Source organism: Schistocerca piceifrons, chromosome 11 (genome assembly GCF_021461385.2).
Source record: "Schistocerca piceifrons isolate TAMUIC-IGC-003096 chromosome 11, iqSchPice1.1, whole genome shotgun sequence".
NCBI classification, from domain to species: Eukaryota; Metazoa; Arthropoda; class Insecta; order Orthoptera; family Acrididae; genus Schistocerca; species Schistocerca piceifrons.
Genome location: NC_060148.1, coordinates 169,227,563 through 169,254,919, shown reverse-complemented (window position 1 = coordinate 169,254,919; position 27,357 = coordinate 169,227,563). Strand labels below are relative to the sequence as shown.

At 42.3% G+C, this 27,357-nt stretch overlaps 1 protein-coding gene across 5 annotated transcripts in view; it reads right to left on the bottom strand.

Annotated features, from left to right (window-relative positions):
- The window catches only part of LOC124720049, a 158,032-nt gene that overhangs the window by 35,433 nt on the left and 95,242 nt on the right, over positions 1–27,357 (bottom strand). For 4 of the 5 annotated variants that reach the window (XM_047245307.1, XM_047245311.1, XM_047245309.1 and 1 more), the window contains one exon: positions 19,659–19,751. In XM_047245307.1, coding sequence (XP_047101263.1) covers positions 19,659–19,751 — 93 coding nt within the window. The remainder of the gene's footprint in view (positions 1–19,658; positions 19,752–27,357) is intronic. The other variant, XM_047245310.1, reaches the window with a different exon arrangement.

Genomic DNA, 27,357 nt, shown 5'->3' with positions numbered 1-27,357 from the left:
CTGGTTGCAAAGCATAACAGTTGAGGTACAGGCTTTCTATGCAAAAAGTTGTGGTTTTAAATCTCATCAGGTGCTTAGAAATTTTTTATTTTTAAATCTTTATCAAAATGAGTCTGGTCATTATTTTTTTGTCAATGAATTAGGTTAAGTGTAATATTTTTCTTATTTCTATTCCTGTGTCACATCATTTTTATCACTGTAATAACTTTTTCAATTGCTCTTAGTTTTTCTTCCTCTCATTTTTCCCCCTCACTTTGAATTTTTGCACTTGTGATAGTAATTTTTTTACCTATCATAACATTTAAACATTTGAGACTGCTAATGTATCCAGTACTTCCTGTCAGAAGCCTATTGCTGATGGCTGAAATGTTTCACTTCGATGGAAATGGTGGATTTTTTTTATCAATTCAGATGTGATGTGTTACAGATTTATTTATACTGCAGATGAGTGACACTATAACAGTAAAGGTGCATGAACTTGAAAATGCTGGAGCCCTAAAAAGAGAAGAACACTCTCGAAATTTATTAGTTCTGCCAGATGCAATATAATACAAAAAGTCGGTTGAGTGATGATTGTAAATAGGGGTTGCTGAGATACCAATGGAGAGAGGCAAGTTTGGAATTAGTAGGACAGATAGGAAAACCAAGAATAGTACATAACATAATAACATGCAGTTCGAGATGTATTTATTTATCTATTTATCCGTGTACTTCACCTCACAAGATTAGGGCGTTGTGAACTTCTCTTACATCTACCCACAGTGAGTCAACATTGCAATTCGTACAGTACATGAGTAACATAAAACAAAGATAATGTTGTTGTTCTTGTTCTTGTTGTTGTGGTCTTCAGTCCAAAGACTGGTTTGATGCAGCTCTCCATGCTACTCTATCCTGTACAAGCTTCTTCATCTCCCAGTACTTACTGCAACCTACTTCCTTCTGAATCTGTTTAGTGTATTCATCTCTTGGTCTCCCTCTACAATTTTTACTCTCCACGCTGCCCTCCAATACTAAATTGGTGATCCCTTGATGCCTCAGAATATGTCCTACCAACCAATCCCTTCTTCTAGTCAGCTGTGCCGCAAATTTCTCTTCTCCTCAATTATATTCAATACCTCCTCATTAGTTATGCGATCTACCAATCTAATCTTCAGCATTCTTCTGTAGCACCACATTTCGAAAGCTTCTATTCTCTTCTTGTCAAAACTATTTATCGTCCACATTTCAAATCCATGCATGGCTACACTCCATACAAACACTTTCAGAAACGACTTCCTGACACTTAAATCTATACTCAATGTTAACAAATTTCTCTTCTTCAGAAACACTTTCCTCGCCATTGCCAGTCTACATTTGATATCCTCTCTACTTCGAACATCATCAGTTATTTTGCTCCCCAAACAGCAAAACACATTTACTACTTTAATAGTCTCATTTCCTAATCTAATTCCTGCAGCATCATCCGATTTAACTCGACTACATTCCATTATCCTTGTTTTACTTTTGTTGATGTTCATCTTATATCCTCCTTTCAATACACTGTCCATTCTGTTTAGCTGCTCTTCCAGGTCCTTTGCTGTCTCTGACAGAAGATAATATTTCATTAATATATTATTATTATTATTATTATTATTATTATTATTATTATTATTACTGTAAGATAATGATAACAGTAATAATAATAATAATAATAATAATAATAATAATGAATATATGGACTTCACAATGTGTCAGTAATATCAATGTTGCATTATGGTATTTCCTCATAGCATACTTGCTGAATTTGAGTAATGACATCGAACACAAATGTGTGACAGCAGTTCAGAAGGAATTAATGTGAAGAAGAAGGTTACCGGTCAGAGAAAAAGTGAGAAATAATGGTGCAAGATTAGAAAATTATGTGGAAGGAAGACTACAGAAATAGAAAGGGCTTGGATAAAGATGGATAGTGCTGAGAGTGTGACAGAAATACTTGTTCCCTGTGAGACAGACCGAAAACCACTGTGATTATGGCCATAATGGGAATGTAACAGAGGTGGGCAGGACACGAAGTAAGTAAGGAGAATGGGTGAGAGACAGAGGGAGGGATTCTCTGCCAGGTGATGACAAGTGAGAAAACACCCAGACAACTACCAATGGGAGGTACATTGGTGATATCACAACACGTGTGGGAGTGATGCAGATGCACCGTGAAGCCTGCAGGGGGCTTTACCCGATACGTGTCGTCAGAAGCCAGTTGCTGATGGCTGAGATGTTTCACTTCAATGGAAATGGCAGGTTTTGTATCAATTCAGATTTGATGTGTTACATATTCATTTCTATTGCAGATGTGTGACACTTTGACAGCAAATATGTATTAACTTAAAATTCTGGAGCTCTAGAAACAAATTAATCGATGTTCTAATGACTTACTTTGAAGGACAGTCAAGGAAACACTGAAATGTCACACAGTCCACAATCATAATAGAATTTGTAAAATGTGCCTTTCAGGACACGAATAAAGGATTTAAGTTTTAACACGATGGCGTGTTCGCCACTGACTTACCTAGTTACAATAATAATTTCTACCATTGCAATTTTGACTTCTGTCATTTTCTACTGGTTAAGGTGCTGAAAACATAGCTATTGTAAACATTATTAATATAAGTAAAAAGGATGTGAGCTTATGTGGCTGATGTCAGCATTCGTCACATACAGAATAGGAATGTGACAGATGGAATTAAATCTCTTGAAACTGGGTTTGTGGTCTCTACCCATCATGAACATACACAGTGAATCAGCTTATAATTCTTCACACAATGGAGCAAGCATACATTATCGATATATACGGAAAAATATAAATTTATGTCCACTTGCAAAGGTTCAGGGAACAAGCAGTGCACACTATGAAACAGAAGTTTCCTGTATACGAGTATATGCTGTCCCTTAAAGGCATTCCAAAATTTTGTGGCTGTACTGAAATGTTAATAAATTTGTCCTTCTCTTGTCAGCACTCCACATGCCACATTAGTGGGCTCTACAGTTGCCTGTGTTCTAACTTTTGCCCACTCATGCACACTTGAAGCAGATGCACGGTCCACTGCAACTACAACAATTTTATTAAAACTAAACAATTACCTTTAGCATTTCATTGGAAAACCGTGCATTTTGAAAATTCGAAGAACACAATATAATTCCTTATAACACTAAAGCAAGCCAATGTAACATTAGATGGGAATGTCCAATATAGTCGGATCTACTTTGCGTTACACGAGTGTAGGGGAGTCGAAACAAGTAGTGAGCCAGGACGTCATATCAACTTGAGATTTTTTATATATGTAATTCATTTCTAAACTTTATTGATTATTTGCAGAGTAAATAATTTAATTATTTACATTTAATAGGTAACGAGTTTTAATGAGAGGGATATAAATATGTTTTGGCATAGAAAATCACCTTATTGCGTTATGCAAGAACGAAAACTTCTGTGTTGCTCGAGTGCGCGATCAAGTAGTCGTCGAATGCGGATCTTCTGTAACTTTCATGAATGGGCATAGAATTGTTAATTTACAACCCAGAGTTGATTTAAAAATTATTTAGGGAACCACGGCCCGACTTTGGAGCAAACAAATCGCGTGCAAACTCTCAAATATGGGCGTGGAGTTTAAGATACGCGACTGGATATCGGGCGTTATCGTCGCGTGTGAGATTCAGTAACATTAACCGCAATTTGCGGACATTAGATTGATAATAACTATCAAAGACTTACACGAGCGGCATAGTAATTGTGTGTGCGAGTGTATACCCGTCCTTTTTTTCCCCCTAAGGTAAGTCTTTCCGCTCCCGGGATTGGAATGACTCCTTACCCTCTCCCTTAAAACCCACTTCCTTTCGTCTTTCCCTCTCCTTCCCTCTTTCCTGACGAAGCAACCGTTTGTTGCGAAAGCTAGAATTTTGTGTGTACGTTTGTGTTTGTTTGTGTGTCTATCGACATGCCAGGGCTTTCGTTCGGTAAGTCACATCATCTTTGTTTTTAGATATAGTAATTGTCTTGATGCTCAAAGCAAGCGAGAAGCAATTTACTGTCTGGATACGACAAATATTAATCATTGCACAGCCAGCTCGTTCATACGTCGCTTAGCAACTCGTAAACAAACAGTGATAGAATTACTGAAACAATCTTCTAAGTATTGACCACCGCTACACACATATCAGAAACTAATTACTCTAACTGTGAGTGACTTCTGGATTGGACGAGTTATCTTTTATTTCAGTTAATTGATATTAATAAACTTCATTCGAGGTTGAAACTTCATCAATGGTGTCGTGCATGTTCAGTTTAGTAGAGCAATAGATAGTACTAGCTATGCTACTATTTATAGTTTTAAAAGAAAAGAGAACACATACCTGTTTTCCTTTTGTGAAATGTTCGTACTTCAGTCACCAGTATTTTCAAACCAGAGGCACGAGTGATGCTCCCTGACAACAGTACGATATCGTGAATCACCGCACATGTGTGCCCCTTTTTCACTACATTTCTGCATTGAAAATCTTGAGATAGAGCCACGGTACAAAGAAGGAAGAAAGAACAGGAAAGATCAGCGAAAGAAACGAGAGAAGAGGAGGTCACTCCGATACTTTCTATGTACGAAAAAGTACAGTATTTATAACCGTGATGTGGCCAATTACCCTACAATTTTATTGATCACATCACTATTAAATCTAACTGACCTTACTTTTGTTATCACCTGACTTTGCTTCAGCACATCACTATGTAAGCTACGTTTTTCTTCTTCTCCTTCTTCGTCTTTTCCTGTACTTTTGCTGTACATATTTAAACTTAAAAGTGTTCCACACTCAGAGCCTACATTCTTGTCCTGTAAATTATTTAAATATTCATAACACCACTATGTACGACTTCTGGTGATATTTTCATTGACACTTCCAGACTTCAATAGAGAATGGCTTCAGTAACAAGGCTGGTTTCAGAGTGGAGTAAAATAAAGCAACTGGAGCAGTTATTTATCGATTCCAAACAGCTCGTTTTTTTCAGTACAAACAGATTTTTCATTTGGTATTTTGTGTGCACTTTCGATACAGCAGTTACCAAATTAGTACTGTGCGATTTCTGATCCGGTGGTGTATGTTTATACTTTAGAGGGACAGCAGAAGAGGAAGGGAAACCAGTTCCCCTGCAGCACTGACAGACGACGCAGCACACTCGACAGTACGGCACCGGAGACGGGCCCGGTCAGTCGGGCGAGATGAGACAAGCAGCTGTTTACCGATCCGGTGGGTACTAGAGGACACTGTAGGACGTGCAGTTCAATTTAAAAGAACACGATCGATATCTGCACGTAGGTGATTAATAAAGTTGTGACAAGAAGTCTGTTGTTATTTCACGAGCCCAATGTAACAGTCTATCAAAGTGAAAACGGATTACCGACATATCGACGGCATCAGAAAGTGAAAGTCGAGGAAGTGACGTTACCCTGAAAAAGTAGACACCGATCGTTTATTCCTTCGCTCCCTGCTCACGTGGAGTACGACCGAATTCGATCGAAATAGTGTCAGACCTCTGACGGTACATAAATCGCTGTGTGGCCAGTACTAATAGTTACTTCATGAATGCACTTGCAGGGTGTCTATTTGTGCCGATGTGGAGTGGCCGTATCAGCTTTGGACACGGGCTTCTCTGTTCCCACTGCAGAAGCTATAGTGAAAGTTGGTCTGTACCGATCTGGCTAGTTTCTGTATCTACAGGGCTATTACAAATGATTGAAGCGATTTCATAAATTCACTGTAGCTCCATTCATTGACATATGGTCACGACACACTACAGATACGTAGAAAAACTCATAAAGTTTTGTTCGGCTGAAGCCGCACTTCAGGTTTCTGCCGCCAGAGCGCTCGAGAGCACAGTGAGACAAAATGGCGACAGGAGCCGAGAAAGCGTATGTCGTGCTTGAAATGCACTCACATCAGTCAGTCATAACAGTGCAACGACACTTCAGGACGAAGTTCAACAAAAATCCACCAACTGCTAACTCCATTCGGCGATGGTATGCGCAGTTTAAAGCTTCTGGATGCCTCTGTAAGGGGAAATCGACGGGTCGGCCTGCAGTGAGCGAAGAAACGGTTGAACGCGTGCGGGCAAGTTTCACGCGTAGCCTACGGAAGTCGACGAATAAAGCAAGCAGGGAGCTAAACGTACCACAGCCGACGGTTTGGAAAATCTTACGGAAAAGGCTAAAGCAGAAGCATTACCGTTTACAACTGCTACAAGCCCTGACACCCAATGACAAAGTCAGACGCTTTGAATTTTCGCCGCGGTTGCAACAGCTCATGGAAGAGGATGCGTTCAGTGTGAAACTTGTTTTCAGTGATGAAGCAACATTTTTTCTTAATGGTGAAGTGAACAGACACAATGTGCGAATCTGGGCGGCGGAGAATCCTCACGCATTCGTGCAGCAAATTCGCAATTCACCAAAAGTTAACATGTTTTGTGCAATCTCACGGTTTAAAGTTTACGGCCCCTTTTTCTTCTGCGAAAAAAACATTACAGGACACGTGTATCTGGACATGCTGGAAAATTGGCTTATGCCACAACTGGAGACCGACAGCGCCGACTTCACCTTTCAACAGGATGGTGCTCCACTGCATTTCCATCATGATGTTTGGCATTTCTTAAACAGCATATTGGAAAACCGATGGATCGGTCGTGGTGGAGATCATGATCAGCAATTCGTGTCATGGCCTCCACGCCCTCCCGACTTAAGCCCAGGCGATTTCTTTCTGTGGGGTTGTGTGAAAGATCCAGTGTTTAAACCTCCTCTACCAAGAAACGTGCCAGAACTGCGGGCTCGCATCAACGATGCTTTCAAACTCATTGATGGGGACATGCTGCGCCGAGTGTGGGAGGAAATTGATTATCGGCTTGATGTCTGCCGAATCACTAAAGGAGCACATATCGAACATTTGTGAATGCCTAAAAAAACTTTTTGAGTTTTTGTATGTGTGTGTAAAGCATTGTGAAAAGATCTCAAATAATAAAGTTATTGTAGAGCTGTGAAATCGCTTCAATCATTTGTAATAACCCTGTAAGTATATTTCATAAATGGTAAACTCGAGGTCATTCTGTAATGGCTGGACTCGAAGTGAAACAACCTTCTGCCGGCTGTCGAAATTATGTCAGTGGCAAAGCAGAACTGTGTGCGAGGGATGTGAAGTTGTACTGCACCGTTGAAAATGAGACTACTTAATGCACAAAATTTTCTATTTGTGGCTGTTACTTACTTTGTTAGATCCTTCCGACCACTAAGGAGTGCCATGTGATGCAGTTTGTGCTCTGTCAGTTTCATATTGAGGTAGCGTAGTCTAATATAAATTTGTGCCCATTAGAATATTTTAATTATCTCTAGTGGCACACAAAATGTCCTAATATCTTTAAAAAATATTGTTTTCCTTAGACAGTGTGTCAGTCCCGTTAATTTCACTGAACAGGAGCTGAAATTCTGAGATCTGTTGGTTGGTTTAAAAAGAAGGTGAGGAGGGGGTGGGGGGCAAGGTCCAAACTGCTAGGTCATCGGTCCCTAAGAGATCTGTTGCATTCACTTGTCAGATAGCACTTAAAACTTCCTCGTGATAGAAAATCCGGCCATCCGTATTCTGAGAGGGACACCAGTGTGGGGCAAAGCAATTCGTTCGACAATCCCCAGTCGGTTATCACATTTGGCAGCAAAATGTGCAATATAAGCTGCCAGATGCCCGAATCTTCGTGTAGAGCGTTCGACATCATCTATCACAGCACAGTGTGCAGCACCCTTGCGACCGAAACTTAAGTCACGTATCTCTGCTTCCCCATAAAGCGTGGCTGTTGCTTCGGACTGTGTCAGGCAAATTTCCGAAAAGCTAACTTCGTGAGGCAAACTGTTGCCAGTTGTCTTGAAGGCCCTCAGATGATGTGTTTCACACTAGAATGTCATGGACACCTCTTGGCCAGAAGAGACAAATGCTGGTGATGTTTAATTCTTTTCAGAGGCAGACGTCAATAAAAATGACAGATACCTCTAATCTGTGAAAACAAATTTTCGAGGCAATCCCGGTTCAGCCGTCCCATTAAAATATACTTAATGCCGAGTGACAGAAGGCCATAATGAGGGCCAAATAAAGAATTAATTGACATTAATAGTCAGTTCTGGAAGGGTAGTAGCTGCTCCCTGTTGCCAGTCTGTCTTTTCTCACAGCAAAAATACACTTTATCGTGGATCATTTTTTGAAGTTGCACACTAATGTTTCCTAGTTGACCATTTTACAATAATTCGGAATGGCAAATGAGTTACCGACAAGCCGAAAGAAGTCTGCAGTTAGTTCTTCTCCTGCCACCACCGCATTCAAAAAAAGTCACAGGGCTGGATACACACATTGGTGCTCTCTGCTGTTAACAGTGAGACGAAACCACAATACTTTATGGCACATTTTAATTTCAGCATTATCTAACAATAGCAGTTCCTCGATTGGCACTTTCGTCATTACTTGCCTATTGGAAAGCTTTATGTCACAGCCAAGAAAGTGGTTGTGAAATATGAAGATTATTTGGAAAGTAAGGTCTGGATCGCTGTAGCTAATCAAAAGTCATGTGAACATCAAAATGTTCACACATACCAACTCGCGGCAGGCACTGTTCGTCAAACAACACAATTTGCATTGGTACTGTAACAGTGTACTTTTTGCAATGTCAGTTCAAAATGTTTAAAACAATTGATAAACCTTTCAACTGTCAAATTCCATTGGTGACTCGGTTTTTGACAGCAAGGAACATTGCAGCAGTGGAAATGCCGAGACAGGTAAGTGGGGTGTACAGCTCCAATGAGACAGGTGAGAGCAAAGTGCATTAGTTGGTGAGAGATTTCGAGAATATGTAGATGGAAAAATGTCCACAATGAACTGCAATCAGTTTGACCGTCAGTGATAGAATATTTGGTCGTAGCTGTGGATGAAAAGATTTGTCAAGACTGAGCAATTTTCACTCGTTCAGCTACCTAAAGGAGTTTCTCAGCAGCGAGCACACTCCAATAGACGACACGGCGAAAGAAGCAGTTAAAGAGCAGTTATCCTCATAGGCGGCAGATTTCTATGACTTTGGGAAACTAAAGCTTGTAGAACATTATGACAAATGTTTAAACAAATATGGAAACCACATAGAAAATTAGAACAACATTTTAAGGAAATAAATGAAAACAGTCTTTTGAAAACATTGTGACGGTTTATGTTTGATAAGAAATTGGACCTTACTTTACAAATAATCCTTGTAATTTGTACAGGTGATGGGGGACATCTAAAAAACCCACACTCTTTTTTTTACATTCTGTGAATTCAGGAAACATGAACTGATATTATCAATAGGCAGTTCGTTCCAGGTACATCGACTGTCAGGCCCGTGTTCAGAAATGACTGCAACAACACTGTAATGAAACTTCCTGGCAGATTAAAACTGTGTGCCCGACCGAGACTCGAACTCGGGAACTTTGCCTTTCGCGGGCAAGTGCTCTACCTTACTTGCCCGCGAAAGGCAAAGTTCCCGAGTTCGAGTCTCGGTCGGGCACACAGTTTTAATCTGCCAGGAAGTTTCATATCAGCGCACACTCCGCTGCAGAGTGAAAATCTCATTCTGGAAACACTGTAATGTATCTTATGAAGCGACGAATCTATTAAGTTTAGCAATTTCACTGTCATCTGAAATGAAGTCCATGAACCATAACAACAGGCACTTTCTTGTGGGCCTACAATACAATCCACGATTTCATCAAATGTCACATTTCCACTGACATTCATTTCATCAAAACACACACACACACACACACACACACACACGTCAGAAAATGGCAGTCTCTTAGCTTTCGTCCAATTTAACACATCACTCAACATTCCAGTTCCACAATGGAACAAATGCGAGGACCATGTCTTTAAAATGGAAATTTCAGGGACTGGAAAATTAAATTTGTCTCTTAAAAAGGTATAGCACCAACTAGAGAGAGGGTGAATAGTCACTGCTTTGCATACGTCCTCTCTTTTCCACTCGCCTTTCTTCTTTCGAAAGAGTGAACATTTTATTTGAGTTCCAGAGGAAACCTTCTTCAAAACATCCTTCTCTTCATTAGATATATAAGGGGCGTTCAAGAAACAAGCCAGAGGCATAATTAGAGGCATAATTACAGAAACCAGTACCTGTATGTTAGAAGTATTGACCCTGGCTGTTGAGACACTTGTCCCACTGTGATACAAGGCAGTGAATGGCTGTATCATAAAATTTCCGGGGCTGCGATGTTAATCAGTTCCACACGTACAGCCGGACATCGTCGTCCGAGGTGAATCGTTTGCCCCTCAGAGCCTTTTGAGGGGACCTAAAATGGCGTAATCGCAGGGAGAGAGGTCCGGACTGTATGGAGGGGGGCCCAGAACCTCCCATTTGAAATTCTACGAGAGTGGCTGTGTTGGCCATATGAGGCTTTGCACTGTCGTGGAGCAGAATGACCCAACGGGTGAGATTGCCCGGTCGTTTTGCTTTGATCGCTTGACGGAGGGTGGTCGAGGGTTGCGAGTAACGCTGGGCACTCACTGTTGTCCCGTGCTGCAGGAAGTGAATCAGAAGGGGGCCATCTCGATCCCCTCAAAAAGGCTCTGACGGACAAACGATTCACCTCAGACAGCGTCATCCGGCTGTACTTGCAGAACTGGTTAACACCGCTGCCCCGGAATTTTACGAGACAGCCATTCGGCACCTCGTGTCACAGTGGGGCAAGTGTCTCAACAGCCAGGGTCAGTACTTCTCACATACAGGTACTGGTTTCTGTAATTATGCCTCCGGCTCGTTTCTTTTTGCACGCCCCTTATACATTATTTGTAGCCAATCGACTCTCCCTTTGTCTGTGATGAAAGACTTCCAGTTTCTCTCTCGTGTGTCTCTCTCTCTCAATTTCAAAACAATGCTCACAGTTTCAAGTTTTTTGTTCTTATCCTCTAATTCTTTCACTCGACCCCGAGTTGATGCAATTCTTCTTTTTCCGTGTTCGGGAAATCGGTTAACATGTACTGATTGACCTTCAGTTTCTTGGGTGTCAAGTTCTCAAATGTTTCAGGGTCCTTTACAGACTCACTATAGCCTGCCACCTGTCTTCCCTGCTTTCTTTTAATTGTATTTTAGCACGTGCACCAACATTGACACCAAATGGAAGATTCACACACAGTACAGCACCTGGTTTCAGAACTTTTCTGGCAGGTATATCGACAGCTCTGCTCACAAGTCCCAGACGCAATCATCTGACTGAAAATGCTGTTAACAAACAGTACCATTTGATACATTAATATGGTCTTTTTGGTAGCACTTTACTATTCACACTTGTTGAAATAATATGTCCCTGTGGAACTAATGGTAGATAATTTAATTTGTCTTCCTCTTTGTAAGACAAGCAACCGCTGACAACATACCCCAGTATTTTTGGTGTGAAACACGTGAAAAATGAAACAAAACAGACAGGATCTAAGCTTCCAAAATAGCAGTAGCTTCTGTATTACTACAGCCACTCGCTTCAGTGACGTCACTGCACAACGATTTTCTCACTCAATCTGAGCCTTTCATTCTCGCCCCAGGGCCCCAACACCCCCCCTGGGGCACACCAAAAGCTACTTCTAGGAAATACAGGCTGTTTCAAAATGAAGGCTTTGTAGCACATATTACATTCATCTTACAATTACGAATAATACAATAAAAGAAACAGAAACACAAACAGTTTTTCTTACAATTATTCAGTGTAAACACCGATCACACATCGAGTCGATAGGCGAAGTTGTTACGAAATCTTGAGCAATGTGTCAGGAGTAACTGTTACAAAAACACTGTTTCTGAAGTCGGACAGATCAGCTGATATCGGAGGCCCACACACACGATAGCGTCAGACGGTGTGCGAACGTCGAGGTCTCCTGTAAAATACTGTGTCGACCGGCCTCTCGCGCCCAATCCACTGGTCGGATACGACGTCGTTTGACCGGACGCGTACCGAGTTACGCCAGTGAGGCGGTGCACCACCTCGGTCCCAAATAAAGATGTGTCATTCAGCTTCTTCCCATTGAGAAACGGGCCATAGCTGTAGCACATCAGGATAAGAAACAACAGTTACAGTCGATTCACTGAAAAAGAAAGGCCCACAAACTTTCCACGGGGATATTTCTCAGGGCTAAGCGTGAAAGACTCGCACTGGTCCGACACGTTTCTCAGTCACTCTTTGTCACTCTGTACTCTTCCCATTGCACACGGGTATACAAAGTAAACTGTTCGAGCTGCTCTTTCATTTGGTGTATTATTTACAATTGTAAGTTGAACATAATAAATGCTACAATGCCTTAAAACCGGTACGTTCATTTTGAAACACCCTGTATAGTGCATCTACCTGACTGCCTCGATCCAAAGCTTTCAGTACATCGTATGAAAAATGTGTGAACTGGGTTTCAAGTGATCGACGTTTTTGCAATCCGTGCCGGTCGGCATTGAGGAGGTCGTTCTGTTCGAGATACCTCAGTATGTTTGAGTTCAGAATATGATTCAAGATTCTGCAACAAATCGATGTGAGGGATGTGGTAGTTTTGTGGATCACTTCTACTACCCTTATTGTAGACGGGTGTGACCTGTGCCTTTTTGCAAGAATTGGGCACGGCGTTTTATTCGAGGGATCTACAATAGGTTACAGTTAGAAGAGGGGCTAATTCGACTGCAAATTCAGTATAGAAGCTGACAGGAATTCCATCGAGCCCAGGAGTTTCATTCAATTTTAACGATTTAATCTTGTTTCTCAATACCACTGACACTGATACTGATTTCATTCATCTTTTCAGTGGTATGAGGATTAAATTCGGGCAATTCTCCTGGGTTTTCCTTTGTAAAGGAATGTTTGAAAAAGGAGTTAATAATTTCAGTTTTTGCTTAGCTACCTTCAACTTCAATTCCTGTCTGATTCGCTGGGAACTGATCACTAACTTTAGTACCACTAGCCAGAATTGCTTCGGGTCCCGTGAAAGATCACTCGACAATATTCTGGTACGTTAAGCCAATGAAGGCATCACATATTGCTCTCTTGACAGCCAAACACATCTCGCGCAGCATCTCTCCGTCTACGCTTTGTGTTACACCTATTATGCACCAATTTGTTTCTTTAGAAATTTCCTTCAGGGACTGTAAATCACAGAAGGTTCCTCCTCTTATCAACTTCTGTACAGGGTACATATCTATCCAGTGCGTGGTCAACTACTCTTTTAAACTTGAGCCACAGCTGCTCTACGTGCTCCTGCCCTGCGCTGAAAGTTTCTAGTTCCTCACTGAGATATGGCACTACTGATTTTTTATCTGGTTTACTCGACATTTATATCTTCGTGCTTGTTTTAGTTGTTGCCACAACTACATCACGGACACTGATACCATTTTCAATGCGGACATCCTCAAAGAGATCAGGTCTATTTGTTGCCATTAGGTCCAACATATTTTCATCGTGAGTGGTGTTCCTAACAATCTGTCCCAGGTAGTTTTCAGAGAAGGCATTTAGTAACATTCACAAGATGTCTTATCACACCCACCACTAACAAAACTAATTTTACAAATTAACTGTTGGATGATTGAAGTCTCCACCAATGATTACAGTACAATTGTGGAACTTGCACACATATGATTTGAGATTTTCTCTAAATTTTTTGTTACGTCAGAAGAAGAATCTGGTGGGCGATAGAAGGATCCAATTATCATTTTATGCTCACCCCTGATACTGAGTCTGGCCCAAACAATCTCACAAGGAGCTTCAATTTCTATCTCAATGGATTAGAGTTTTTTGTCTATTGTGACAAATACATCAGTTCTATTTCCCATTTGCCTATTTTTCAATATACACTCAACTTTTCCCCAAAAATCTCACTGCTATTGATTTCAGCTTTCAACCAGCTTTTTATACCCATTATTATGTGAGCTCTACTGCTTTTCAGGGACACTTCAAACTCTGTCACTTCTATCCCGCAAATACCTACTAGCAAAATTTCGAGAAATAGTATCGAATGAATTTAGGAACGTATAATATTAAATGATGAGTCTAGGAATATACTGTAGCTCTCTACATAGCACTCCCATAGTGATCGTGAAGATAAGATCTGACTAATAACAACACACACACAGAGGTGTTTAGGCAGCCCTCTTCCTACATTCCATGTGAGACTGGAATAGGTAACAGGGCTTATAACCGGTACAATGGGACATACCCTCTGCCATGTGCTTCACATTGGTTTGGAGGATACTGACGTGGATTAAAAATCAGCCCTTCAGTTTGTAAAGAGATAGAAAACAAAGACTGAACATTATTTACTGAGAATTTTATTCATACTTCACTGATCATTGAGATAAAAAGGAAAATCCTTTGGTAAGCTCCAGTCTCAGCCGTACATTATCAAAATCGAACAGGGTGACAGGGCAATGCACAAGTTACAATAAAAATGTGAGTTATTTTCCCAGGCTCTTGTCCACCTTAGCTAGCAGGCAACAGTGTGTTCAGTGCATCTATAAATTTGTAAACCGAACTATATTGCCACAGTAGAGTCTCGATAGTTCGAGGTGAACGGGACCGGAACCACCTTGAACTATCGAAAACTGGGACTATCAAAATTTAAATGGGAATAAGAAATATTATGATATTGTAAGCAATACAGGTCAAAATGTGAACTTTATTAAAATAAAAGTATTTACAATATAATAGAGGGAAACATTCCACGTGGGAAAAATTATATATAAAAACAAAGATGAGATGACTTACCGAACGAAAGCGCTGGCAGGTCGATAGACACACAAACAAACACAAACATACACACAAAATTCAAGCTTTTGCAACAAACTGTTGCCTCATCAGGAAAGAGGGAAGGAGAGGGAAAGCTGAAAGGATGTGGGTTTTAAGGGAGAGGGTAAGGGGTCATTCCAATCCTGGGAGCGGAAAGACTTATCTTAGGGGGAAAAAAGGGCAGGTATACACTCGCACACACACACATCCATCCACACATACAGACACAAGCAGACATATTTAAATATCAGGAAAGAGGGAAGGAGAGGGAAAGCTGAAAGGATGTGGGTTTTAAGGGAGAGGGTAAGGGGTCATTCCAATCCCGGGAGCGGAAAGACTTACCTTAGGGGGAAAAAAGGGCAGGTATACACTCGCACACACACACACACACATATCCATCCACACATACAGACACAAGCAGACATATTTAAATATTTAAATATGTCTGCTTGTGTCTGTATGTGTGGATGGATATGTGTGTGTGTGTGCGCGAGTGTATACCTGTCCTTTTTTCCCCCTAAGGTAAGTCTTTCCGCTCCCGGGATTGGAATGACCCCTTACCCTCTCCCTTAAAACCCACATCCTTTCAGCTTTCCCTCTCCTTCCCTCTTTCCTGATGAGGCAACAGTTTGTTGCAAAAGCTTGAATTTTGTGTGTATGTTTGTGTTTGTTTGTGTGTCTATTGACCTGCCAGCGCTTTCGTTCGGTAAGTCACCTCATCTTTGTTTTTATATAAAAGTATTTACACACGCATTTGCATTGGCAGAATTATTTATTTAGCCAAGTAATAGCGAAGTGTGTGCGACGTTTGCTCGCGGCAGTGTGACGCCACCGTTGTCGCCTCAGGCTGCTGTTCCACGTAGCATATGGCGGCCTCGAGGGCAGCGCAGCCATCCGTGTGACTCGTCACCGGTGCAGCCGCTGCCTCGTCACCCTCGCACTGCCGTGGAATGTCAGCCGTGTCAATTACAGAAGAGTCTGTCACTTCCAACTGTTGGTCCGGATTTAACCACTCGCCTCCTTCCACCTCTTCACACCCTGGCAATCCACTGATTAAATTACACAGTCGTTGATCGTCCTCATCTGCTGAATCTTCAGTTTCTGTGTCTGGCATACTTTCCTGTAGAATTTTCCTCCACGACTTAGAAATTGTGTCCGACTTTATTTCGCTCCAAGATCCGCTAATCCAGTACACGACGCCCTTCAAAGTCACTTTCTTCAAAGCTTCTACAATGCTTTCTTTGTCATAGGAATGCACGATTGACTGTAGCAATCGCCGTCGATACTTTTTTTTTTAGACATTTGGCAAACTTCCCAATCACAACTAGTTTTAGTTTGCGGTTTCCAGCTGCATTTGTGCTGCCATAACTGTGAGCCGCTCTTTGCTTTTTTTGTGCCCAGGAGCACTTTTTTCTTCACAAGATGCAGGTGTTCTTGCTGGTAACATTTTAAAATTTAGCCCAGTTTTGTCACCGATTTTTTAAACTCGACGATAAATTTTGAAACGGCCTGAGCGTCACCAGAGAGTTTTTCTCCACGTACCCGTCTAGTTGACGCACTCCGTACCTTTTCTTCCACTTGTCGGGCCAGCCCACACTAGCGGCGAAATTGTCATCTCCTTCCTGCAGCTGGTTTCTGAAAAACAAACCTTTTTCCTGCAAGATTGGGCCAGATATCGGAGCACCCTTCTGTCTCTGTCGGGTAAACCACATAAACAATGCCTCACTCATTTTTTCGAAGTCTGACTTCTTTATATGTACTTCTTCAACTGAGAGATTCGTCTGAGTATTTCTGTGAAGAAAACTGTTCCAATTTAAGTCGGTTTCTTCGCTAGCTACCAACAGTAACATCACCGACATCATATTCGAGAGCAAGGTTTTGTATTGTTTCTCCTTTCTCAAGTCGTCTTAGTGCTTCTAATTTCAGATGCAAAGGCACAGATTTCGTCTTTTTTGTTACAGCACTCATCTTTGTAAGGTGTACAACAGAACACACGGCCAACAAACAAAACGACGCACAGCACTGTACAGTACAGGTGCTGGAAACTACGGCGGCGTATGAACTCCCCAGTTTTGATCGGTTGCAGCAGGCAGCAGTCGGGGTATTTCGTGCCACACTGAGAACAGATGTTCGTGCAACAGGGCAGCGAGCTGATCGTTGGTGTTGATTGCATTGGAGGCTCGGATTATTGGAAACTAGAACTATCGAGTCTCTACTGTAGTTCCAAATAGTGGGAAGGAAGGAATAAAAATTAGAATTTAAAATCCTACCGACATTGAGGTCACCGGAGACGTAGCACGAGCTTCAATTGTTTCAAAGATGGGGGAGGAAATCAGGTGTGCCCTTCCAGAGCCACGGATCATTAAGAGTATTCGAGTCGTTACGATATCAATGCTTATTACTGAAAGTACAAACGTTTGGGGTATCAAACCGAATTTGTGATTAGACCGAGGATTTCTCGGTAGGGAAGAAGTGGCACGTTATCACAGACGGAGAGTCACCGACAGATGTTGAAGTAACTTCGAGTGTGATGTGGCAGGTCACTTCCTGCTCGTGTTTTATATTGGATTCCTTCCTGCTTATATGTTATATTAGTAGCCTTGCGAACAACACTAATAGCAAGCTGAGACTTTTCTCAGATGGTGAAGTACTGTCTGCAGAATACTGGGGAAATATTCGGTCGGATCTCGAATGACTTCAAAGTAGTGCAAACATTGGCAACTTGCTTTAAATGTCCAGGAATGTGAAATAGTGCACCTTGTAACACTCCGGTTTATTTTACTGACTTATCCCGCTCGACCGGGATCTGACAGCAGCCCAAATAGATAATAACTAATGTGACCGTGTACCTAATGGGGCTGGCAATCGGATTGGACTGCTACGGAGTTGTTACATTCCATTTTGTCCTTCTCGAATGCTGTAATAATGAAATGTCTGGTGGCAGGAAGAACAACAACACAGCTTCATTAATCAACGACCTATATTCTCACAAAAACACAAAGTAAGGAGACAGCCACTGCCTTCGTCGTACAGAATTAATAACGACTAATCTCAGCACAGATCCTTTCATTATTCATTATCGTCACACGCAATTTCAATCATTGTAATCCAACACTACAATCCAACACTGCAATCCAAATGATGCCGGCGCGGTAGACGCGTAATTACAAATATCGGCACAAAAATATCACTGAATCACACTAGTAATTATACTTTTTCACTTTCCCGAATATTTCTAACACAAAGGGGTTAAACCACGGCGATGGCCACTCCCTTTGTCGGTACGGTGTTGCATTCCAGCAACACACCTCCACCCGGCTCGGCCCGCAGCGCGTACCACACTCTACTGTCTCAACACTCGCTCTCGCTCTCGCCACCCGACGCACACTATCGATTGTTTGTCCTGTCGACCTGTGCTGTCGCAAAACTTATAGTAAGGGCCTACGGACCCCTTACAACCTCACAAAAAACACACACACACAGTATCCCACGACTACAGTATCGACAAGTCACAACTGTCACCAGTCAACTCGGCCAATTAACTGGGAGTGACACTTTATAGGAATACTAAATGGAATAATCGTGTAGGATCAGGTGTGGGTAAAGCAGGTGGTAAACTTTGGTTCGACGGTAGGATACCGGGAAAGTGCGATAGTCTACACAGAAACTGCTTACAACTGACTCGTGCAACCAATCCTAGAATACTGCTCAAGCGTGTGGGATCCGTACCAGATAGGATTGACAGGGGATATTGAACGTATACGGAGAAGGGCAAAACAAATGGTCACAGGTCTGTTTAGTTTCTGGGAGAGTATAACACAGACAATGAAGGAACTGAACTGGTAGATTCTTGAAGACAGACAAACCATCCCGAGAGAGTCTATTAACAAAGTTCCAAGACCCGAGTTCAATTCCCTACGTATCACTCGCATAGGGATCGTGAGGATAAGATTAGAATAATTACTGCAAGCACAGAGGCATTCAAATGATCACTGCTCCCACATTCCCATTCCATACGTTAACGGAATGTGAAGAAACCCTAATGACTAGTACAATGGGACACACCCTTTGCCGTGTAGTTCACGGTGGCCAGCACACTGTAGATCTACGTGTATCGTACTCTTTTTTATTTTAATGGGGGGTAATAAAGCAACGAGTACCTACCAAAGAACTGCAACTCCACGCTCGAGTATCGACAGTGTGAGGAAAAGATAGATTGCTACTTGCCACGAAGATGACACATTAAGTTGTCGGCAGGCACGACTAAAAGACACTTACACATTAGCTTTCAGATACATCCCGGAGGGTCCGAGCTACCAGAGGTGGCATTGACATGTGCGTGAGCTGTACTTTCTTGTGTGAATGAATGTGTGTACGTGTTTCTTTTCCTGATGAAGGCTGTGGCCCAACACTTAAGTGTAAGTGTGTTTTAGTTGCGCCTGTCTGCAACTTAACGTGTCATCTTTACGGTAAGCATCAATCTATCTTTTCCTTCCAGTGTTAAGAATCTACTGACTTTTTTAAGGTACACACACACACACACACACACACACACACACACACACACACACACACAGTGGGCTGCTACTGCATTGAGACAGGAAAAATCTACCTCCCATTCGGTACATATCTATTTCTAGTCTGTTTTCGCAAAATGTCTCACTGCGACGACTGATATGTGCCACGGAAGAGTACTGTAGTTACTGAACACCTGTGTCTGCGAGCACTGAGAGAGGAGCAAAATACTAGAGCCTCCATTTTCTTTAAAAACATGTGTGAACCAAACAAAAGAAGTGGTGCAGTAAATGTAGCTCAAACCTCTTTGTTGGAGAGCACCACCACGTCGTCGTCGTGCCGCCCTCCGTCGACAGCCCCGGCTCTCTGGAAGTCCGTCACTGGAACAGCAGTCTTCTGAAAATGAAAGGCCAGCAGGACAAGGCAGTACTGTCTCGGCCAAAATACTAACGACGGTACAGTTAAACACGGCGGTTTCGTCGGACAGACAGTAGGTACGGGCCCCTCTTCCTCGTACGTTCTCCTCCTGAGCATACGTGAAAGCGAGTGTGCACTGAGAAAGACGTGCAACTGTACTTTCCCTACACTGCAGTCTGACTAGGGTGAAGACACCCGTCTCAGATCGAAAGGTGGGGGAGAATGCAGAAGAGGAATAAGAGGAAACAAGCGATAGCCATAAAGAACCTTTACAAGTAAAGTTAGTTAATTAATTTTTTTTTTTTTTTGTTCACTCGTATGTGCCTGCAGTCCGTCAGTAAAGTGGAGTATCAGGTGGCAATTAGTTTTCAGTATCTGAAGGGGAAAGACATTGCATTAACCTACAGTGAGTTGCCGGAGGTGTACAGCATCATCATACGACACAGTGGTCAGGTGTCACAGTCACTTCCAGCGTAGTGAAACGAGTCCGAATGACGAACAACCGGGAATTCTAAGGGAAGTGGAACCCCGGCGTTTGGAAACCGGCGTACCTCGACAGAGGTGACAGTGGATACGATCGGTCGTAGATCAGTTTTTCACATCTCGCATAAGATTTGGATCACGCAGTCCGGGTTCTGTGACTGATTCACACATTGAAAAAAGTCTGTTTGTGCAGTTTGGGTCTATGCACAGATTTTTTGTGGAAATGTCAGCATAACATCATTACTGCGATCGTCAATCTCTTTCGTACAACAGTTACACCGAGCAGCACAATGGCTACAGAACACACGGATCACAGTCAGGACCGTCACTCGCCACTCTATGCCCGACGAACAGCTACGGGTTTACTCTGTACCATTTTTTCATTCCCTTTTCGAAGCTGCATTCACTCGCCACTATAATTCTAAGGCTTTACGGCTTCCTTCCGGAGCGAGCTTTCCTCTGGCTCGCCTTTCCTATAATTATGAGCAAATTTACGAGTTGTGCAAGATAGTGTCTTTCAGTATTTTATAATTTCCAATTTAATATCGATTTTGATTTACATTCCTTGTTCCTTTGAATATTTTTATTGTCTCCAATTTGGTCGTAGCAGAGCTCTGCAAGATCTTTACGATGACACCTAAATCCTGGCTAAACACATATCCACACAACACCAGTTCATAAATTTACACAAAGCTAATTCGTAACACGTTTTGTTTTTTTCAGGCAGCTGTCAACAGTATTGATATACAGGGTGTTTCAAAATGAATATACGAGTTTTAAAGCTTTGTAGCACGTATTACACTCACCTTACAATTACAAATAATACACCAAATGAAACAGAAACACAAATAGTTTTTCTTACAGTAATTCAGTGTGAACACCGATCACACATAAGGTCGATAGGCGAGTTGTTCCGCAACCTCGATCAATGTGTCAGGTAACTGTTGCAATAACACTGTTTCTAAAGTCGGATACAGCAGTTCAGCAGTTGGTATCGGAGACGCATACACACAATTGCGTCAGATCCTGGGTGAAAGTGAAGGTCGCGCATAAAATGCTGCGTCAATCGGCCCCTCGTGCCCAATCCGCCAGTCGGAGACGACGCCTTTTAACCAGATGCGTACTGAGTAATGCCACTGAGGTGGTGCACCATCTTGCTCCCAAATAAAGATGTGTCGTTCAGCTTCTGCCCATTGAGGCACAGGATATAATTGTAGCACATCGAGATAACAAACATCAATTACAGTCGATTCACTGAAAAAGAACGACCCGTAAACTTTCCACGGGGATATTTCTTAGGGCTAAGCACGAAACACTCACACTCGTTCGACACATTTTTCAGTCACTCTTTATGATTCCACACTCTTTCCATTGTGCGCAGGTATACAAACAAAACTGTTTGAGTTCCTCTTTCATTTGGTTTATTATTTACAACTGTAAGTTGAACATAATAAATGCTACAAAGCCTTAAAACTGGTATGTTCATTTTGAAACACCCTGTACTTGGAGAAACGTGTGACACACATTGTGCTGCCTTACAGTACATTTATTCATTACTGGTTTCGATCACTGGACCATCTACACAGTGGAAAAATATTTACTGTGACAATTTCACATTTCATACATGCTATTTAACCAGGAAAGTATACGCCATTGCTGACTTGAAAATATAAGGAAATTGGTACTTAATGCCTTTCACGGCAGTTGAAATGTATGACAAATGGTGGTACCCTTTAGGGAAATGTCAGCAAAGGGCAGCAGTGTGCACGTCTCGGGGCCTCGTTCGGCACGTAGAGGCTGTTCTGGCAGCCACTGAGGGAACGAGGTTCAACCCGGTGCAGACTGTGGCACACGTTGGAACACGTGTCATCTGGGCTCCGAGGTTATTCCTCTGCCATTCCAGCGAAAGGCAGGGAAAGTTGAGAAGACCGGCCTCACCCGTAGAGTTTCAATGGAGCTCACGATTTGCAGCGTTTTCCCCAGAACTGATCGTGGCCCTCTGGTTCGGAGTCGAGTGGAAGGACTGGACCGGGGACTCTGCGTCGCATAACGGACTGTCGTCATTATGCCAAAAAACAGTGACTGAGTTTTTGTCGTCTAAAAAGTAGGGATAAAATGTCCACTGTATTTTAGTAAGTTCGACAGCTTTTCTTTCATTGTTATGCACTGTTTAAACCTAATGTTTTCTTGTTAGGGTTTGGATTAGTGGGACTCTGCTGTACCAAATTTCTTATTTTTTCAAATCAGCAATGGTGTATACTTTCCCAGCTAAACAGCAACTATACCATTTGAAGTTGTCACAATAGATATTTTTCCACCGTGTAGATGGTCCACAATCGAAACAGGCAGTGAATAAATGTACTGTAAGACAGTAAAGAGGCCGTCGAGACAGAGTGTCGCAGGTAACTGTGCAGTGGGGTGTCGTTTGCTCCACGATGACACCGCAGTTCGTTCTGCACTCGACAGCCACAGCTGCTGTTTCTTTTAGCTGTCAAAGTTTCTCTCGACACATTCTTCCCCTTTCTTTGGACCGAGAGCGTTTTCAGAACGACTACCGAGTGACTTACAAGGTGGACAGTTTCTGAACTGCCGAAACGCAGACTTCTACAACCGACGTCTCTGCCGAGTGATCCATCGTCGATAAAAATTTAATTCACTGAAGCGTAAAGGTACGGTGAAGGTCTGACACCGTCACCGATCTCCACTGTCGTAGCTTGATCTTTCTCTCGTAAATTAGAACTTTACGACTACCCCTTAGGAGACAGCCCAGACTTCAAGAGAAATAACTCTCGGGTCAAACACGAAAACTGTTACTGTTCTACCATTATGTGCCGTACGAAGTACATTCAACACTGTAAGAGATGCATTCAATTTATAAAACCCCCATTTTTCTTTTTTTCAAACTAGCTGACACAACAGTGGAATGGCTATGAATCTGCAACTGCAAAAATTTCTAGGATCCAGTCTGGGTGAATAGAGAGAATGAGAAATCATTTAAAAGTTGTCGACATAAAGAAATTGTGGTGTCACATTTGGCAGAAGCGGTGGTGAGTTATCTCAATGAATGAGCACACAAGCAGCATTTTCCGGCTGTTTTACAAGCCATGCCAGAAGGAACTCACTCTTCAAAACATCTTAGTAGGACATACCTGTCACCGTAGTGCCCTTCGGAATTCACACTTGTCCCAGAATGTGTGGTCATCATCAATTTATCAGTACCGGTGCTTACTCAAAAATTTTTTTGTGGCAGTAAGTACACACACTTCTACTGAGCTGACTGCCACTCCTTTTTAGGATCAAAAAACAGCGTCAGTGTCTCGTAAACCGTCACAGTCGACAAAAAGAGAGACCAACTCGTGCCGTAATGATACCTCAACGCACACCGACGTGCCGAACACGCGGGCTCGAGATTGTCTGTCGGTATTTGTGGGAGCCGCCTGGAAGATACTTTTCACATTTTCGAGTCTCCGTACGGGATCGCGTGCACAGATCCCACGGAAATGCTGACGTTTGACGCGACGTGTTCCACACTCGTTCGGCGAGCCGGCAAAAATAACTTTCTCGACTCGCTCGATCGTGTCATCGGAGGGACAGGGGAGATCGTTTCGGTCTGTAGTTGCACAATGTTCTGCCTTTTTTAACTGCCGCACCTGCGAACACACGTGAGACACGTCCGTGATATAGTCACTACATCTCACTCGACTGGTGGCAAATTTCGATCAGTGTCACCGTACAAACGGAGAAAATGAATGATTGCACGCTGCCGTTTTAATGAAAAAGTCTTCATTTTTAGTAACAGAAATTGAGCTCACTCTGACCACTATTGCTCAAGATGCCTGTGCCGTGCAGCACTGCCATCTCTGCCACACACTCACAACAAGCGCTTACATATTTTAAAATGAACTGTATAGTTCTATCTGTTTCCAGACATGAGGAAAGAATTAGAGGTGTTATAACCCGAATGCACCTTGTACTTGTTCTGAGGGCGAGGAGAGAACTTCAGTTCTGTCAGTTCAAAAACATCACTGTGCAAGCTACGGATGAAGACAGTTAGGCAGATGCAATATTTTGTGACTTCCAAAATGCACTCAATGTAGTATCACATGAACATTTATTATGAAAGTACATTTACACGGTGTATCGAACTGAATTAGTGACTAGATGCTGGGTATCTTGGAAGTAAGGACACAGTATGTTATCTCGGATGGAGAGCCATTGACAAAAGTAGAAGTAACTTCGTGTGCATCGCAGGGAAGTGTGTTGGGACCCTAGCTATTAATGTTGGATATTAATGACCTTGCAGACAATATTAAGACTAACCTGAGACTGTTGCAGATGGTGCAGCTATCTACAGATTGTTTCACAATGTTTTGACGATTTCTAAGTTTAATAACGCGCGCTAAAAACAAGATACAGTGACGGTGGTGCTGTCTATTAGTAGTGCGGAGTGTCGCGTTTCATCCCACACACACAGGCCAGTAATCGCATTGTAGTGGTCAGAGCAACATCGTGCGTTCACGGTAGAAAGCTCTTTTCCCTATGGCGAATCTATTGTGGACGTGCAGTGTGCTTTTCACAATCATTCTGAGAGTTAGCTGAGATATCCAATTCCTGTTTATACTGAATGTGGCCACAAACTTCCATTCTCCGTAACACGTTTGGTAACTGCATAATTTCCGAAGGCACTCGTGTCAAACGGCCGCTTCGCTCGCGCCATTTATCCGTGCCAAACTTTCCCTTATGAGGTTATTTGAAGGTGAGAGTGTAGTCCGCCCAGCTGAGAAGGTTGCAACAGTTAAAAGATCAAATTCATTATGAAATTTCCAGAATTCCTCCAGCAGTTATGATATATGTTTCCAAAAACTGCATGAAATGCCTCAAGTATTGTGTAGATGCAAACGGTTGTCATTTGCCCAACATAGTATTTCGTGAGTAAACTTGAATAAATGTACCTAGCGTGAAGTGTTTAACTTTGTTTCGTTACTTTGTGTATTATTCAAATTTGAAATCGTCAAAATATTGTGAAATACTCGAAATATTGAAGTACTGTCTGAAAAAAATACACAAATATTTCATAGGATCTCGATAAAGATTTCAAAATAGTCCAAAGATTGACAACGTGCTTTGAATGTTCAGAAATGTAAAACTGTGTATTTAGAAAATGAAAAAAATGTGGTATCTTACGACTGCTGTCACAATTTGAATCAGCCAACTCATATAAATACATTGATGTGACGATTTCCAAACAAAGTTTATTACCAATTAATTGTTGTCAAAGTCAAAAACAGCAGAGGAAATGGCGGTAAGTCGAGGAAAGGGAATTTTTTCTCTCACTTTAGGAACTAATGCAAAATTGCCTCGACTGAAACCTCTCACAAACTGTTCTACCCGCACACCTCTTCCATTTGTACTTGTTGCCCCGTGAGGCATCTGCTCTATGTCAGAAGATCATAAGGCCTTTCCAGAAAAAGGAGTTGATGCATCATAAACTGTTTTTCAACTACAGATTATCAGCAGATAGGTGTTTTGTGGATCACGAATTTGGCAAGATCTCCAACCAGACTACAGAGGTGTGTCGAGTTTGTTGACATTATAATTACATTTTGTGCACCTCAGAACTATGCCAGGATTGTCTGACGAATGCAATATCGAGGACACACTGACGTATTCACGACAAGTATGTCTGTGCGCAGAACTAGAGGCGACACGAGCACAAAATTTGTCAGCGACCACTTTGCATACTATTTTTGTTCCACTCACAGATCAGTGGCTTGGCAAATCTGCTTTAAGGAGTAAAATTTAAGATGTTTGCCCTAATCAAAATACGAACGAGAGCTCGATTGCACACGTATACACAAATGTGAAGTAAAAAACAAAAGCATTCTCGTACTTTTTGAAACTATAAACTTTATTTCCTTCTTCCAATTCCGACATCCCCCCACCCGCCAAATGTCCCCTGTAAGTTCTACATTACTCAGTCTTTGTATTCCTGCTTTTATGGTCTGAGTAACAAATATCATTAACACATTTCACACAGGTATTTCTGTACCTCCAGAATTATCAGCTTACTGTTCACGAAATCAAAGTTGTACACCATAACTTAAAACTTCAGGTTGGGAGTAAGTGATGGACTGAACATCACATGAAAAACTACTCATGTGGACACTCACTAAGCCAGATAGAATTCCTGCAGATAAATACAGGTAGGCACGGAATTTTAGTGCAATATTTACAGTCTGCCATAGCGCGTCAGCACAGGATCACTGACTGACACAGAGTATACTGCACACACACACTAAGCAGAATTTAATTTTTTGCTATTCTAAGTGATGTCAGAATTTTACCGGCCAGCAGTGAACAGGTAGATTGCAATTCGTGGCTGCTACATCCGTGCATTATTTGTAAAAGTTCATGTCTTCTATCATTTATTTTTATACTACTAATACTGAAAATATGCAACATTTTCCCTCTGTCTGGGAGGGGTGAGCACAGTTCGAGGAGGGTTACAGAAAAAGGTCAGCTCACTCGGACGAAAGGGGCCCACGTACAGTTAGGACGAGATTAGACACAGTGTATTAGGTCAGTATACGACACTATCTGATAGAACGTATCGGGACTCCCCTACGTAATGCCGAACTGACAGATGTAAGGAGACAGGGAGTGTCTCACTGTCAGCAGAGAAGAGTACGGGCAGATCGAGTCAGTCGGGTGACCCCGACAGCTCCGAATCCAGACTACAGTCGTCGAACGTCACTGGCGTAACAATTCCGTAGGGAACATTTCAATGCTTCCAGAGGGGCCCGAATCGACAGTCGGCGGTGTGGCTGTGGAGTCGAAACGCGAAGGTACGATCCCAGCTAAACCGAGACGGAGAAGTCCTCACGTACCGACGGAAAGGAACCGTCGAACATTCCGGAGAGCGATTAGATAAAATCGCACAAAATTGGCAGAAGGAATCACTCGCGAGTTCCAAAGTGCTACCGCGCACAGAAAGTCGAACAGGACGGCGTATAACGGTCGGGCAGCTCCCCGTAAGCTACGCACTTCGATAGTCGACACTACGCACTGGCGGAGGCGGCGGCTGCGCAGAGAGCGACGCCAC